This window comes from Falco cherrug, chromosome 4 (assembly GCF_023634085.1).
Source record: "Falco cherrug isolate bFalChe1 chromosome 4, bFalChe1.pri, whole genome shotgun sequence".
Lineage (NCBI taxonomy): Eukaryota > Metazoa > Chordata > Aves > Falconiformes > Falconidae > Falco > Falco cherrug.
Genome location: NC_073700.1, coordinates 4188680 through 4206979, shown reverse-complemented (window position 1 = coordinate 4206979; position 18300 = coordinate 4188680). Strand labels below are relative to the sequence as shown.

The 18300-nt window shown below is 39.9% G+C and overlaps 1 protein-coding gene across 8 annotated transcripts in view; it reads left to right on the top strand.

Moving 5' to 3' along the window:
- IQSEC1 (IQ motif and Sec7 domain ArfGEF 1) overlaps positions 1–18300 on the top strand; it is a 348634-nt gene that overhangs the window by 141810 nt on the left and 188524 nt on the right. For 5 of the 8 annotated variants that reach the window (XM_055710361.1, XM_055710351.1, XM_055710350.1 and 2 more), the window contains exon 3: positions 17608–17697. The exons of the other annotated variants lie outside the window; for them this stretch is intronic. In XM_055710361.1, coding sequence (XP_055566336.1) covers positions 17608–17697 — 90 coding nt within the window. The remainder of the gene's footprint in view (positions 1–17607; positions 17698–18300) is intronic. 8 annotated transcript variants of the gene reach the window in all.

Sequence of the window (18300 nt, the reverse complement as noted above, 5' to 3'; positions counted from 1 at the left end):
TGTAGCTGTTCGCTTAAAAAAATAAAAAATACCTTTGTTACCCCCATATGTTAAAATTCAAACTGGGCTCGAGAAGTGTTTAAAGGCACTTATGCCTAAACTGACCCCATTAGCCTTGTGTGATGAAACTTTCTTTCAATGTTTACTTTTTATTTTAATTTCAAGTTACAGTTCGTGCAGACGTCTCGGAGGAAGAGCATGCAGTGCTGATTTAAAAGAAAAAAAACCCCTCTCTTATTCTCTGCCCTTCCCTCTCATGGAGTGACCTTCGTTCCGCTCACCATCCGCTGTAACACACTGAACAAGGCTTTTTATGGGATCTCTCAGGCTTGCTGAGCTATCTCAGGAGCCTGCTGGTTTGGTTCTTCCCATGGATTTCTTTCAGCAATCTTAGCAAGTGTTGATTTTGTCCTATATGAGCAATCCACATATATCTTTGTAATCTTCAAGACGGAAAGATTGAGACTGTCTTGAAGACATTAAAGTTCTTTTAGTTGAACATTCGCCTACTGAACCGTATCCGTTCTCAGTTTCTGCCCATACAAAGGCAGAAGAATAGACTCCTCTGACAAAGCATGCAATATAGTATGCCACAGCTCCACATTATTATCTGAAATGTAATCCTAAATAGGAAGATTTCTTTTTTTTCCCCCCTCTCATTAATTTTTAGGGGTCATGAGATGTAGCATAAAGAAACGATATTGTATAGGTACAGCTCTTCAGTAACGCCGAGTGGTCAGATGTCTAGCAACTAGCTGTGTAATTCATCATAATATTAGCATTGTCGGAAAACTAGTGTTCTTCTGATGTATTTGCAGTTAGTTCCGGATTTGAATTTTTGGTTGCATTTTAAGTTAGCCTAAAATTAGTATTTTTCTGGAGCAAATGTTACAAGAAGTGCCCAGTTTACTGTTAAAGTAAACTGGAAGCCAATTAATTCTGTTTCCAGCAAGAAGAATATTCTAATTTATTTATACTGAAAACATCTTTGAATATTTTTTTGAAATAACAGAAATGCCCTATTCTACTGAGGCTTGCAAAATCTGAATTAATAGGCATGCTTTTTTGAAATTCCTCTAGTGCATTTAACAACCTCCACAATTATGAAAACAGAACAGATTTACCTACTGTAACTTTGATCACTGCCTCCAGTACCATCTGTCTTCCTTTTGACTAGCAAGGGTGGCATATTGCCCTAGTCCTCATCACTGTTCTCTGTGGCTGGAGAAGCAATGAGAACCTCCAAAGATGATTATGTCTGGAAGTTGCAACCCAATAATCTGCTCGGTAAAGTTCCTTCCAGCATTACTATTAATAGGCCTTCAAGGATCCTGCTCCTCAAAGGAAGTAAGAAGTTGAGAGTGCCATGAAAAACTTTTTTCCTTTTTTTTTTTTTTCTTTTTTTCCCCCCCCATAAGGGCTACTGTACAGGGCAAGGCAGCTGCTGTTGCTATTTACTAAATTTTTTCTTTACTTCATCTCTTTAAAAAAACCCATCAGTCTTGATCTGTTGGTGTACTGCAGTGGAGTGGTAAAAGACAAGGAGAAAGGAATCAGAAATGATCCAAGGAATAGCTTCTGTACAAAGAATGATTAACTACACTGCTCTTCAGCCCGAGAGGGGTGGCTGGTGGGATGGGGGAAGGGAACACAAAAGGTCGATAGGGTTGGCAGTTGTATAGGGAGAGGGAGTAAGAGTAATCATTCAACGTCTTCTGTAATCCTAGCTGCTGAGCAGAAAATGAAGGCCGATTAAGGAAGCAGAAGTATATTTTTTCCTGTAAAGCAAAATAAAACTTCACAATGCTCTGGCACAGAAATTAGTTGATGCCGAGTTTATACAGATTCAAAAGACATGGTTATGGGAAAAATTTTTGCCCAGGCTTGTTAACCCTGAAGACATTCCTGTGGTAAGGGACTTACTGAGCTGTAAGGTCTTGGAAACTGGGGAAGTATCAGAATATGGCCGAGTCAGACAGTTGTTTGAGTTTAATGACCTTGGAGGCCATCTGCTCCTACCTCCTGCTCAAAGCACGATCAATGCTGAAATCAGACCAGTTTGCTCAGGGTTTGACCAGTCAGATCTTGAAAGCCTTCAAAGCTGAAGATAACTGTTTGGGGCTCTGCTGGCCAAACCAGGCCTTGCTGAGCGTGGCGGTGGGAAGGCATGTGTAGGCTCGCCGCAGGAGCCGCTGTTTTGCCAAGACCTTTGTTCTTATGTCCATGTTCAAAAGAAAGTTCAAGAATGTTGTATTTAAAAATGGAAAAAAGGAGTAATTAAAAGGTTTGTTCTTTTTTCTTTTTTTTTTTTTTTCCTAAACAATATTAGGTGATAAAGTTAAACGCCGTGATGGTATTTTGTGCTTAGATTTTCAAAAGGTCAAACTGAAGCGTGTCTCAGTGGTGTGGTTGCTGCTAACGATGTTTACTAGAAATCCACAATGGTTGCACAAATGTACAACAAATTTCTTGTGTAATGTGCAGTTCTATTTTCAGATATTTGCATGGGAAAGAGACTAACCATTTCAGACAAACTTATGTTCAAGAGGCTTTTACGATTAGAATTCATTACAATATTTCTGTGGTTTATACTCCCGTAGAACTGCATATTATGTGTGGAAAATTTCTTTGGAAGTGTTCTTATTTTGAATTTCAGGAAGAGCTGAATAAACATCTTTATAGTAATATATTCTAATTGTGTTGTTAATTATGCCCTAAAAATTGTGAAAAAACTTTAAGAAAATGTACAGTTATGATGTGTGTGCTAAACTGAAAATCCGGTAAGATATTTTTTCAGAAATCATTTAATGTAACATTGATAAAGAAAACCTTTTTGAATTGCTTTTGCTTTCCTGTGGGATAAATACTGATTGCATGCCTGGCTATCCGTTTTGCTCAGTGCCCAGCTCCTTGAAAACATCGGCCCAAGCTTAGATGACTTAGCAATGGATGGAGTTCAGCTGGTGTCTGTATGGTAGGGCTGCGGTTTGGCTCAAGGATTGAAGGCAGGTACTGCTTCAGAGTATTAAAAGTCTTGTTCCTTTTTACTTTAAATAATATACCATCTGTAAGCATGTATAGTCCAAACTCCCAAAATCTTTAAAAACCGAAGAGAAGTTGAGGCAGGTGGTTGTTGGGTTTTTGGTTTGTTGTTGTGTGTGGGTTTTTTGTGGTGGGTTTTTTTTTTTTTTTTTTAATTATTCTTACTGCAATGAATATACTTAGCATTAAAGATAAACCCATTCTCTGGCTACGCTGTATTTGTGTCCATGCCAAGAGACTCATATCACAGTGATGCTTCCCTCTGTCAGACTGCTTTGTGAACTACATTTGAGTGTGAATTCATCTAGTCCAGGAGCACACCTTCATTCCCAGGCTGAAATATCAGCATAAACACTTTCAGTTAACATGTCTACCAGAGCTGGCTGAAACTTACTCCTCAACGATGAAACTCACGGTAGAGACTGTCCTTACATCACCTATCTAGAGTCTAACTAAAAGTTTGCTTTTGAAAAATTAACCTGGTATTGCTATAAAGACACCTTGTTTGAAATATACTGAAATACAGAGGGGCAGATAGTGTTTCACTGATGTACGTTAGTGTGGCTAATATTTTACCTGTAACCCAAAAGAAAACAAAAACAGGGAGAAAAAAGTAACAAGGAGTGCAGCAGCAGCTCATTAGTTGTTCTTACATTACTTGTACCGATCAAAACAAGTTGGTAGCTGCTATATGTGGAGGAGAATTGAAATGGGATAAACATTCAGGATTTCTTCGGTATTAATCGTTCTGAATTGTAGTATTAGAATTTCTAAAGTTGTTTCAAACCATTTCTGCATATAGAGTAATAACAAAATGTTCCATGACTTGACCCTGTTCCTTTAAACTTTCGAAGATGTTGCCCTTGGCTGAGCTGCTCAATATGTCAAATCTCAACGTGAAATGCAAAAGTCTGCTGAAGCTGTCCTGTGAAAATGACCCGTTTCCGTGGATTTAACAACAGGCACTTGCTAGGGGCTGTTGTATTTGTTTGTGTTGGTCTGAAAGGTCATTTAAATTCCTGAAGCGTCTGCCTTTTAATATTTATAACTGAAGTACGAATAAGAGATGCAATAGGTTGTCCTAAAAAAAAAAAAAAAGTGTAGAGGTTTTTAGGATTCTTCTAGCAGAGCTCAACTTCAATGACACACATTCCCAAGGTCGTTAGTATCCAATACAGCTGCTCTCAAACAGGCACGCTTAGATAGTAGCTGGCTTCTGAAAGCCTCTCAGAGGAGAAGCTGCCCAGCTACTCCTTCTGCCTGCGAGAGCAGCTGTTTCACCAGCCTGATGCCTCTGCTGCATTGAGGGACCCTGGCCAAGTCCACAACATCTGCTGCCAGAAAAGAGAACTGGCAAATGGTATGAGAGGGGTTTCTTTGTGTCTCGAGTATGTATTCTGTAGTCCTTGTGGGCAAATGAATTTTCTGTGTGCAAACTTGAATACAGTTGTCTTCCATGCTCTGCACTGCACACATACCGGTATTTTATTTGTTAAGGCTTTTGCAAAAGAACCTTGAGAGGATGGATACTTGATTTTTTCATTTACTCTTAATTCACCAAAGAAAATACCGTATCTAATCTCTGCCTGTAGACATATTAGAAGCACCAGAGAACCTGCGCGCACGTCTGCATGCTCTTTTTAGAACTAAGCTTATTATAAACTGAGGGGCTGTGGAAAAACAAATTGTGTTTCAGGGTAGTACTGGGAGATGTGGTTTACCTAGTTACATTGTCCAAATCAGAATTTGTGTTATAAAAATGAACAAAAGTTGGGCAAGAGAGAGAAGGGTAGCAAAAGGAATCCTGTGCTGGTGGTGTTATGGTGAGGAAAAGAAGAGAGTCTTGAAACAGTTACCCCTGCCCACAGTTCTATACAATTTGACCTGACTCGCAGCCAAAAAGGTTTTGGTTCATTTATTATTTTTTTTTAAGCATATTAGTATGTACTAGTGGAAATGCTCATGAAAAGAGACTTCTGAGACCTGATGGCCTTTGGATTTGAGCTCCTGCATGAGGTGTCACCTTGTCTCTCCACTTAGAAGTGCTTTATTAGTTCTCTGCCGTGCGAAGTTGAGGCATATATTAAACAGAAAAGCAAATGCTGAGCCAGGAGGAAGAGGAGGAAGCCTTGCTTGTTGGATGTTGCTGGGATGTGGGATTGCCACTTGGGTGAAAGGTATTTTGATTGATGTTGCAAACTAGAGTTCTGTGGGTTTGTTATTCAGGCCTCTGAATAGAGCAAACTGTGAAGCTGTTATTTGGATTCTTATGCTAATCCTGACTCATCTCAAATCATCTAGGCGGCTTCAGGATAATGTAAGGAATAATAACATGCTTTGAATACTGGTGCTTTTGAACATTTAAGGCAATACATGTGGATTTTTTTTTAAGCTTCCATTGTTTTAAAATTGTCACAAAATTCCTATCCTAAATCTGCTGTAATCCTGCAGATATGCCTGTGAAGCTGCAGACATTTGAAATACCTGAACCCTTTGCTTTTTGTAACAGATGAGGGGAATACGATGGATGCTTTTTCATGTGCAGTTGGCTCCAGAAGTTTTATTGCCTTTTGCAGTGGTTCTATAGGTGTGCTTTGTATTGATTGACAGGTCTTTCTCTCCCGAGAAATCTGCTCTGGATAATGCCTTGCTCACCTTCTGTAAGTTATAACTTTAAGTGTACGCTTGCCATGAACTGTTCTCTTCCTCCATTTTTTCAGCATTGATCACTTCACTGAAATGTTCTTATTTGAAATCGAGTTGATGGACCCTACCTCACCAAACATCATCAAACTGGTATTCACTTTCACATTCTCAAAACTACTGAATATTTTTGAAAAACCCTTTCTTGACCTTCCTTTAAGTTGAACGTACGTTTTAAAAACTAATAAATAAAACACATGACACTGGAGATGTCAAGGGTAACGTGTCACTGCTGGCACAGGAGTGCAGGCTTTGACGCAGACTGCTTTATAGCACTGACCCCAGGCCAGGGCAGGGCTCCTTTGCAGATCCCATGTTTTTAGCCATGGGCTGTTATCTCTGTAGTGCCAGGAGCTGCTGCAGCCCCCTGAGGTGTGAATGCAGGCAATGGGCAGGCAGGCTGGCAATCTTTCTTGCCCCTGAATAGGCTGATGTGGTCTGTGACTCAGAGTTCAATACAGCCAGCTCACCCCGTTCTTGCCGCTGTGGGTGCCGCACATAGCCTTATCCTGCTTGGTCACGTTGGGATGATCTGTGAAGCAGTAGTATGGTAGTACTACAGCTGATCAAAAAAGGGAGGGTAAAAAACCCAAACGAACAAGCCTTATGATACAGCTCTGTATGTTCTTGCTTTGCAAAGTCCACCACTGTCGTTTCCCAAACGCAGCTAGACTACAATAATAGTTTTGCAGCCAGGTGCTCCCTGGCATTTCCGGGGAGTGGGATTACCACAGCCGTGAACACCCATGGCTCAGGAACTCAGCTGGGATTTCTTTATTACCTCCTCAGGTTCTCTATAAGCTTGTAGTGAATGTAAATTATATGCTTGCTGTTGTAACTGCGGTAACTTACTGCTTCAGTCAGCAATGCATCCGTGAAATATCCAGCTAGATTTTTTGTTTATATTTACCCTGGGGAGAGAGGTGGCATTGTTGTCTTTATTAACATATTGACATGTTTATTGACATCAGTTGTCTTCATTCTTGCCTGTTTAATTAACATAATTGATTCACAGAACATCTGGCTAATATTTCTGGGGCAAATACTCTAACTAGGCTTGTTACTAAAATTGAGTCTCAGCCCCTTATTGTGAAATCTGCCATGGGTCTAGTTGCCAAAATAATTAAATGACCATTAATTTGCAATTTTTCCTCCATCTAAAACACTTAAGCTGGATTTTTATTAACAATTAAGAACAAAATATTTACAATGCCTTCACAGTAAATGAATGCTAAGAGATAATAATGAGATGCCTGCTCATTTTTATGTAGAAAAGATGAAGCAAATAACGGTAATGTCAGTGTGTTATACAAGAACCACTGAATAGCAGCTGCAGTCAACAGTTTAAAGCTAGAAATAAAATGCTTGATTAATAGGAACAAAGGATGTAGGAAATACTTCTGAACTCTTATTTCTGTAGCCCAGAATGAATGCTTTTCTGAGAAGATACCCTGGATTAGTTAGGTCACTGACTGTAATTCTGAGTTACGTCAGAAATATGTATTAAATAAAAACATCTGCAGGTTCTAATGAATTGTGATATCCTGAGCTATAGACAGGCACTTCCTTATCTCAGATGATGTATTACATTGCCCATTAGTTTGCTAATGTTTGTAAAATATCTTATGGTGACAGATATGGTTTTACTTAGAGACCAGGAGACGTGTAGGCATTAATTACATTCTGCTCATTAGTATTCATTCATCTGCTGATACGTATTTACTGTTGTGTGTGCATCACCTCGGATACTAGAAGGTGCATGCAGCAGATTTTTTCCTGGCTTTTGCGTTTTCAGCTCCATTGTCCAAAAGATGAAGGACTGGATCTGAACAAACATTTTGTACTTAAGTAATTAATAAGTGAAGAAATATATGTCCAATTAAAACTCGCAATTTAAAACACATCCCGGTCTTGAAGAAACAAAACTGCTTTTCAAATACCTATTACAGTGTGATTCATTAGCAATGTATTATTTTATTAAAGAGGACAGCAGCTGTGACCTGATATCAGGAAGCCCAGAAGAGTGACTCAGGCCAAAATACTGTACTTAGTCCATGCCTGCAACTGTTTCTAGGCTCTGTTCCAGGTATTCCTGCTGCTGCTCAGATTTTGTGCATCTGAAATAGTTTGGTCCTGGATTTTTCCTAAGTGTTTTGATCTGCTGTTCAGTTATACTCAAGCCTGTAACTTTATGGACTTTCTTCCATATTTGTTCTTCGTTCATGGCATATTTGAAGTTTTTAAGTTTTGGACAGTTAGGGTATTGTCTGGTGAAGTATCTGGCGTAAATATTTCCACAGTTACAGAGGACTGTTCCAAGCATTTTGTAGGCTTTGAAGTTTTCCTCTTAATAATGAAGAAAGGACACAAAATCAGAAACTTAATCTCAAGTAAAATCTTGAAGTTTGCAATGCTGCAAAAAATTGCTTGACAGTGCTTTGTTTCATTTTTAAAGCAGTAATTTTAGCTGGGACACACAGCTGTGTAAAGACTAGAAATGTCTAGTATGTCTTTAAATTGCTACTCGTCCAGAGAATGCTCACTCGGGGTAATAATTCTAATTATGGGCAATCAAGTAGGGTTTAAGTCTGATATTTGGAAAAGAACCTGCTCAAAAATCAGATAAGCCCTCAGCTGATACAGTACTTCTTGCCGTGTGTGTCAAGAATATATATGACATAAAAAGATGGATGGGGGAAGCAGAAAGGAGTGGCATGTGGTTGAAATTGTGGGATTCTACGATCAGGTTTTCAAAAATTTTCACCAAGCTATTCTACTTCTTCACAGTTCAAAGATGGATTTTCAGCACTGAAAATAAGTCATTTATTATGTTATCTAAGTTCTATCCTGGTCATGTGGCCCAAAGGCTCTGCAGTAGTTTCGAGCTGTTCAAATAATTTAACATATAAAATTGTGTAAACCTAATGTTAATCTCACATTCTGTGTTCAGGGAGTAATCAAGTCTGTAGGATATTACAGAGTGCTGCTTAATGGAATTTTAGTGGTTTAATTTTGCAGACCGATTTTTCTTCGCTAATTTGTCATGTAAATACTTACTCTGGGGTAGTCTTTAGCTATTAAAAATTATTACTCTGAAGTTTTGATTTTTCTGCCAGAGACCATGGAGCTTCTGGCAATTAAATGTCTAATGATGTTATAAGATGTGTTAAACCTAAGATGTCAAACCCAACCAAACAAGAAAACTGCACCACAAAACCAGCAGTGCTACTTAATGGTGTAAATGTGTATCACGTCCAGGGCTGTGTTGAAGCCCTAAGTACCGGTTGTGAGTTTGCACTTCGTGGTACGGTGTGGCTATGTGAGAACTGTTCTCTTCAGCTGTTAGCAGAGGATAACTGATAGTTATTGAAAATAGCAGTGTTACCCGAATAAGCTGACTTCAGGATGTCTCATACAAAGATGAAGGAAATTTGTACTTTGCGTTCAGAGTACCTGCGTCTCTTATTTCAATATAAAAGCAATAGCTGGTGACAGATCTGAGCACACTATATCTCTGTATGAATTTCTTCATCACAAAATTTTGCCAATGCAGGATGACATGAAAACCTGGAAGTCAATTTTCAAACCGGTTTCTTCTGTTGTCAACAGCACCATAGTAACATTTCTAGAGGTTTCACTTCTGAAATGAAATGTTCTAATGAAAAATACATAGACAAAGAGTTATTTTAGTGGGGCAGGTAGTCACTGAGTTTTTTTAAGCTTTTGTGGTTTTTAATACATCTTTTGCTTTGTAGTTCAAGCATCATTGTGTCTGTTAGAAGTGGGTAGAAGCAGCACAGATGCTGTTAACTCTGGGTCTTCTGAAATGTTTCTGGCTAATTAGTGTTTTGCAGATTCTATGCCACCTCTTGCTCTTCAGCAGATATCCTTCCATGTCACGAACAACCTTGAGCTGGAAATACGTATCCTATGGAGTGAATGGAGTTAAGCTTTCTTACCTTGTTAAGGATTGTGCCGTGCCCTAGACATGGCAGGGAACATAGTTACTGTAACAAGCCACACACGCATCCTGATTTATAAATATAAATCTCACTCCAGGGTCTGCTGAGCCTCTTGTGAAGTAAGTGCTTCAAGTAGGGACTTCAGCAGACGCAGAAGTGTATGGTCCCCTCTGCCTGATGGTGTGCACAGGGGCAAAGCCCATGCAATCCTGTGACCTGCCTGGGGGCACAGACCCTCTCAGCCTGAAAACTGCTGCTGCAGCCATTAGCTGCTATCCTTGGCATGGGCGAGTGTCATGAGAAAGAAAACAAACTGTTCTGCTGTGTTTTGTGCAAAGGGAAGTTCTACTCTGCCAACGCTGTATCTTGGGGGAGGATGGTACTATTCACCTGGCTTTTTCCACAGTACACACGATCTCTTGCACTTAATTGTGTTTGCTACAGTGAAAGAAACAGAATTGTATAGTTGAAATGAAAATGTATCAAATGTATGTGCACAGGAAAAATTGGGTATTGAATATATTGGCATTCCTCTGCATTTCTTCACAAACAAACAAGCAAAACCCTTGGAAAGGTAAGCAGAAAAAAAATGCATGGCAGATAAAATGTTTGTAATCCCTTGTGGGCATATTAAGTGCCTAAAGAACTTGGATATGTTAATACTTAAAATATGCCAATCTGTTGAGTGAGGGTTCACGTTACTTTAAAGAAAGATGATCCTTTTTCCAGAGTCACATGCAATGCAAGGGAGTTTGAATAGTTTTCACACCAAGGAAGAGGGCAAAAGTGGCACAAAACAAGATTCCACAAGGGTATTGAGAGCCACTTACCATGCGAATGTGTGTCTGTAGCCAAATAAACCAGTTTTAATAAAGTTTTGTTGATACAAAGCTTTTTAAGGGGAAGTATGAATTAGGGCTGACTGAAGGTTTGTGAAAGTATTTTAATTTGGGTAGGATAGATTTTTTTTGTTTTGTTGGCTTCCTTTTACAAAGAGTTGTTTTGCATAGCGGGAGGAGGTATAGTTATTTTAGAGCCTTGTGTTAGCAGTGTTCTTAAGCAGAACTTAAAAGGAAGCAGTTGGGGCTTTAGTTGCTTAACAGAAAACAAAGCACACTTTTAATAGTAATACTAGTGTACAAATAGAAAAATAATTTATTGTGAGTAATAATATACAGATTTTTCCACAACTGTATTTTGCTGCCAGTAACAGTTAATACTTGCAGTGGTTTTGTGATGAGAGCCAGTAAATGAATGCAGCAGCTAGTGACCTGATGCTGAGCTGGGGCTTCATTTTGATGAAGAGCAAGGACTTTCCAGAAAAGCCAATGACGGGAGAGAAGCTGTTGGGATTTAGTCCATGTTTGTTTCTGAGAGAGGGAGATAGGGTCCGAGGCAAAGCAAGTCGTTTCAGTGAGATGATAGAAACAAGTTTAACTTCCGTAGGAAATGGACAAGCTTGGAGAAATTAAGTAAACTAGTTATTGAAATGAAAGAGATGTAGTGGGAAAGAGGGGGCTGCTTGGCTTTGTTCTTTAACTTGGAAATAATTTTGGCTGTTTGGCATGAAGTACCATTTACTTGCCTCTGAAGCTGAATGGCAAACGCTAGCAGGGAGAAGTATTAGATTAAATAACTTTTTCTAACTACATTAAGTGTACATGGAGAGTATATATGATAAAATAGATCAATGCATCAGCACCTGTGTATAAAGTTCTGAACACACAGGGATAAAATGAGTATTGCAAAGGAAATACAAGCAAATGTGTGTCAACTGATCAGTAACAACCAAGCTGAAAATCAGAGGCAGCTTCCTATGAAACCTTTGGGCATGTTACTAAAATAAATAGTAGGGAAAAAAATTCAGAGGCTTCAGAATAGAGCTACATTCATTCATGAAAAATATTTCAAAATGTGATTGAGAATGAAAATACTGTACTGTGACATAATAAATTTTTGGCAGTCCTTTTACAAATGTTTATTTTTGCTTTGAGCGTGCATATTTGATCAGTGTGACAATACTCAGCTAATGTTTCACAGAGGGGCAGCACCTGCTTGCAGGAAAACAAAACGCAGTGGTTTATCCTTCCCTTACTATGCCGAGAACCACAGCATCTCTATTGTAGCCAGGTTTTTTTCCACTGTTCCTTGGACGTCACATTTTGTGTAATAAAAGTGCAAGCACATAGCACAATAAGCGATACAGAATTAGGTTCTTATGGCAGGTGGCCTTGGCCAGCTGCCGGAGTGCGGTGGCTCTTGCTTTCCTCCTCCTCCCTCCCTCCCCAGCAGTATGGACCCCTTGACCTCCATGCCCGGTGTTTGGCTCTGGCCACTGGGGTGATTACTGGGGCTGGTGGCTGGCCTCAGCCGTGGCATCCTCGGGCACGGTGTGGGTCCCTGGCACAGCCGTGCTCTCTGGTGCCAAAGGGAAGCTCCACAGGTACAGGCCAAGCCCCAGGCTCTCGGGCATGGTTCAGTCTCAGGTGGCAGTGTGAGCATGTGGGAGTTTTTGGCCAGTAATAGCTATTTTTCCTATAAAAATAATCTATATGGTCTCTCAGATCACTGGTTGCTTATATAAATGTCGTCAGCTTTGCCCCCTCCAACCCCATACGCAGGGGTAATGCTCTCATCAAGCCATTTTGTACTTTTTCTTCTTAAGTTCATAGTAACAAACTTTAAGGATGTGGCACGTGTTGGTACCGGGTAGGTTAAACTTCCATTTCAACACAAACGAAGCAGGAGCAGGGCAGGGAGAGGTGTGCGGTGCGTATCTCCCAGGCGATGATCGTCAGCTGGGATGCGATGCTGTTAATCATTCCTGAGGGACAGTGGACTGTAATGCTCGCTCCCGTAGTTATAGCGCGAGAGCCAAGTGCTCCGTTACGTGCCAGTGCTGACGCTGGGCTCGTGGCACCGTGTGGAGACGTGGCAGGCAGGTGAACCGCAGCTGCTGGCAGCCCCGGCACAGCCCCCTATTCCAGGGCTCCCAGGGACGCTGGCACTGTAACGGCGTAAGGGCACTGAACTCTGTCCAGATCAGGCTCTGTGTACTCTGTAAGTATCATTCTGAGGCCATAGACATACTTCTTGACCCCGATGTTTAGAGAATGTCCTGGATGTCCATATTTACTAATTGGTCTTAAAATGATAAACTCGCTTTTGGGGCAGCGATAATGATGCAAGTAGAAAAATGTATCAAACTGTTTAGTCCACTGAGAGAAAATTTTTGAAAAAAATTGGGGGATCTTTGAAACAAAGGGTTGGAGACTGTCATTAAACACCACTGTAGAGCAAAAAAAGCTGATCATGGTAATAGCATGCAACACAGCTGCTCCTAGTCACACTTGTGATATCAACATGAAGTTTTAAAATGGTTCTGATAGTTATTCTTTTCATATTTGGAGCATGCTGGTTATGTATTTGAGAAGATAGGTCAAGGCCTCATGGGGGCAGGGTGAGGGATGTGTGCTTTATCCCATGTGACTTCACTTTTAACTTCAACCGCAAGCCTGGTTTGCTCTGGTTTTCTCAAATGAATAAATAGCTAAGCATCTTAATCACGCAGAGCTCAACATGTTAATAATAAGCATGAAAATACAATAAATGGTAACAAATGGCTTTGCCTAGTAGTATATCCCAAAACATTCAAGAAAAATTCAGGCCTTAATTTAAACCAAACAAGCCAGCAAGCAGTAGGGAGTGATTTTGGTTTGTAAATGTCATCTGGTATATGAATTGCAGTGCCTAAGTTGCGGTGATCCTGCAGAAGCTGTCCTATATGATATTGTGTGATGTTGCTCAGATGATCTCTTTATTTCTTGCCGTAATGGAAGGAACAGAAATCTCAGCAGAGAAAAGTAGTTTTTAGAGGCAGTTCACTGGTGGTGCTGGTTATTGATGTTGGCAGGTCATTAACGTAGGTAGGACTTGGTAGAACTGATTGCTTATTGTGACATGCTGCCCCTGCTGAAGCCCGTGGGAGTTCTTTCCAGTCATTTCAGTGGGATCAGAGCCTTTGTATTTAATACTTCTAGATTGCAAACTTATTGGGGTAATGATTTGGGTATCTTCTGTCTATGTCTTTGCATATAGTGGCATTGAGTAACATACTGTACAAGTATCTTGCTGAGTAGACTTTGTAAAGCTAGGGAAAACTGCAACCCTGGTGTTCCCAATTCTGCCCTACTTACTATATTTTTTTTTTAGAAAGGAAAGCCTTTCTTCTACTTCAAATGCTAAGGCTAAATAGCCTTGTGCGGTTACTAACTTTTCACTTTGTAGTATTCAATCAACTGCAAAACATTTTAATTCATTCTGCTGAGATACAAACGTGGCCAGACTTTATCCTATGCTTACTCATCAGGCAAACTTCATATTGTTTTAGGGGAGAACGGAGGAAGATGGTGAACTAAAGATATGTTGGCTCAAACAGCAGCTTGAGCACATGCTTAACATAAACTATGCAAGTTAGCCTGTTACCTTGAGTAAAACAGTAAGAGCTCAGATGAGTTTAGAGCCAGATAGTGTGGGGTTTTTTAATTTTCATTGTATTTGGACACCTCAAAACAAAAACCAGAACCAAACTGAAAACTTGTACCGAACACACAAGAAAATGCTATGCACTATAAAAGCTTCGTGACTATTATCCTGCCTAAAATTAAAATTTCTGTGACATTCATTACAGAATACGGAGGTACAGCTTTTCAATTACTTGTGCATCTTTCATATACCGACCTGCAGGCTGGGTTACTGCTTTTGGATACGTTGGTACTATAGTACCTTCCTGTAGGAAGCCTCAGTGAATGAGCAGTGGGCATCAGTTCTGAGCCTGTGTGGCGACAGAACTCAGCGCACACGCAGCAGCCGAGAGCCTTCCTGTAGCATTAGTAGTGCTGGATTCTAGACAATCCATCTTTCTTTTGCAGTTTGCTTTGGCTTATTGATTTGACTTGTCGGTCTTGTTTTTCATGTCCCTCAAAACTGTGCTTTTCAAAAAATAGCTTAAATGATTAACTGTTTCACAGGACTAGTAGATCCAGTTACCTGACCAAAGGGTTTCCTCTTTGACTGGATCGATGGTCATTCAGAGAGCACCTTACTGAATACCTTTGTAACTTACTCTTCGCCTCTCATTCAGCCGTATTCACTGTGCTGCCAGCCATCTGCAGAGACTGAATTTAAAAACAGAAGAATCAGACCAAGCTGACAAGACTGTATATTCTCTTCCTCATACACCAGTGGTGCTTAAGCTGCTTGACTTTACAATAGGTTGGAAAGCTGTTTTATGGGACTCTTTATGGAATGTTTTTATTTTCTTAGCAGGCATTTATCTGTGTGATGAATTGATGCCTCTTAGAGGGCTTTGGCTGAGATGTGCAAATTCACAATACTCAATCACCTTCTAAAATTATACTATTTCTTCAGTGCTCTGTATTTTGTATCTGTTAAACATGAGGCAATATTTGAATCATTATAAAGCTTCTCTGGAGCAGAGGATACTTGTAGGCTGTCTTCAGTGCAATGGGAAACTCACTTGTCTTAAATCTGTATTTCACTGAATTATCTTAAGTTGTGGAAAAGATATTTAGCTTCCTGAGTTAACAGATACCAAGTAATCAGGTTAATGGCTTGCAGTGTTGTATATGTGTTTCAAGGTATGGATGCTTCGCATCAGGCCTTCGCTGTGGAATGGGGGTGTTTTGCTGAGCTGTCTGATCCTTGCCGTGAGGCCACGTGAGTTGGAGTTACAGGATCAAGCTCACAGCAAAGGTTTTGTGAATGAAATAAACAAAGCTATTTCGGACTTGCCCCATTAGGCCGGATTCTGTGTAGGTCGCTTTCTGCTGTGTGGGGCTGTGCTGCATCAAGTGTGTGTTTAGATGCAGCTGTCTTAAAATGAATGCTGCTTGAGACCTGTTGACACAGTACATAAGCATTACAGACTGGTTTGGGGGGGGGATGGTGGAGAATTTTGGGGCTTTTGCCTCCGCTAGTTAAGGGTTCCCATTGCACTGCTGTAACACTAAAGCATATAAAGACTGCAGGGCTGTGGCTACCCTGACAGTTCTACAAATGATCAATTTTACATTTGTCAGGATGGAAAGTGAAGCTGAACAGGTAAACATAGGTGTATGTCTGCTAGATGAAATTCTTACATTGGTTTCCAGTGTAGCAGGAATTAGTATGGCCAGTAAGCAGGTGTAAACAGGAGGTTGTAGATGTAACTTTAACTTCAGGCAGATGACTGACCAAAAGGGAGCACCTTAGGGTATTTTGGCACAGAGTATACTCATTTGCAAATCAGTTTGGACCAAAGATAGTCAATAACTCCTGCCTTGCCACTTTTTTTTTTTTGAAAGTTTACATTATTTAGCAGCGTCTGTGACAGTTCATGCTTCTCTTTAGCCTGGGGAATTTCATAGGTGATGCTGTGATAAGTAGCATTTGGCTGACCACCTGCTCTCTTATTCTGGAAATATTACAACTGGCCATGAAACAGCTATGAACTGATCACTTGACCACGACAAATGAGCTGCCCTCATCAGTGTGTTCTGGTATATATTTAACTTAATAATGCAAGCAGATGGTCATTATATTGATTCATGAAGCAAGGGAGGAAGTTTGGCTGTCTTGATACTGTGAGGCCTGAGTGCTAGGCATTGGTGTGGGGCAAGAAGCAGGGAAGGGGAGGAAAAAATGAAATTTTTGTAGTGTGATTTTTGTTTCTTGGGTTTTTATTGTGAGGGGTTTCGTGGTTGTTGTGATTTGTTTGATTTTGGTTTTTACAAAGGACCGCTATGGACAGGAATAAAATAAAAGCAAGATTAGGTGACTCATAAAGCCTGTGCATATGGTCATTCCCCTGGAGACAGACTGTTAGTGCACAAGCATGGTGCTGCTGACACGTTTGCACCACTGACGGTGCTCAGAAGGGGAGAGAGGGGACACAGGAGGGCAATAGTTTGTAGAGTTGTGAAACTTCTCACTCTGCTGTTTTTATTAATGATGTGACAAGTCTTTTGAAGGGAAAAGGTAATATTTAAATAACAGCCGTTTGGTTTGTTTGTTTGTTCTTGTTGTTTTGGTTTGGGTTTTTTGGGGTTTTTTTTCAAAGAATAGCTTTGTTTTATACTCTCTACCTGTTTATTAACAGGGTGTAACTGGAGATATAAACAAGAAACTAATTCTATAAAACATTCAGCCACTATCCTTCTGAGCTAAACTGGGAGGTTCACAAATTCCCAACCTGGAACAGCTTGGTTTGGTTATTCATTCTGTAACTTTTATATGAGAAATACTATATACAAAACAGTATTCTCTTGAACAGGAGCTTAATCTCATACTGTTTCTCCTAGCTGCTGATTAGCTTTGCTGTCTTATCAGTTTATGTCATAGTATGTGACTATAAATTGACTTCGCAGTGAAGAGGGAATACGGTTCGTCTTCACAGATGCTGCTGTTACCATGGAGATAAAAGGACCAATGGCCTTTTCTTGGTTTGGACTGTACTACAGTGTTCGTACAGAGATGGTGCATTCAAAACCGCAACATTTGGTGCTTTTATATTGCAGCCTAAACATCAAATGAGAAAGCATATTGTTTTTTCTTGTGAAGAAGTTTAACAATAAATACAGATTTGTGACTTCTGGAAGCAGAAAGCAAGCCCACCAGGAATGTGAAAACAGTGTGGCTGGTTTATGCTTGCTAAACCTCCTCTCCGGGAAAAACCTCTTGGCTTTGCAAAATATAACCCTGTAGAGCCTTTGGGTTTATCTGATGCAGCGTTTGATGCTGGTTACATCACCAGCTTACTTATCTGTGATGTTTCACCGTGGCTGATCTTGAATGAGCATGCAAAAGCTGTTCATGTGATTTTTATTTTTTTTTCCTTAAGAAAGAGCTTTTCTACCTCAGATTGCGTGAAAGAAAATATAAATTCCAAATCCACAACACATTCAAGGATGGCTTGCAGAAGGTGTTATTTGTGAGTACCTTTTCCTTCTTCATCTGTCATCACGTCTCTGATATCTGTGTTGAGGATTCCAGAAGTGGGAGTAGTGATCAGTTTATTGTTTGGTAGGTTTCTTTCCACGAACCATTTTCAGGGTGTTACCTTTTTGGCAAATGAATGATTTGTATATTAGAAATGTATACATGATGATTGTGTTTATGCTTATGGGTATTTAAACATTTAACTTAATAAAGTGAATAAGTCTATGTTTAGCAGTGAAAAAAAATAACAGAAAGCCCCACTTTGCATACAAGAAGCAATGCAGGATGCTACGAATTCTGTCTGTGATGAGTCAAGACTCTCTCTTCCATTTTGTTTGAATGCTTTGTCATATTAAAGTGTAATCTGTCCTTTATGTACATAAATACTAACACAAGGATATGAAATGCAGTCTTAAGCAATATAATATCAATCAGGCAAAATAACGCTGTGTTTTTGTTGTATATATGCTTGATCAGAACCTAAAGGTGCACTAATTGCTTACTATTTACTTGAATAGTTTTTCAAACATTATAGTCAGCACAGGAGGAGTTTAATATGTCATTCATGCACTATGCAGTGCAGGAGCCCATTGCA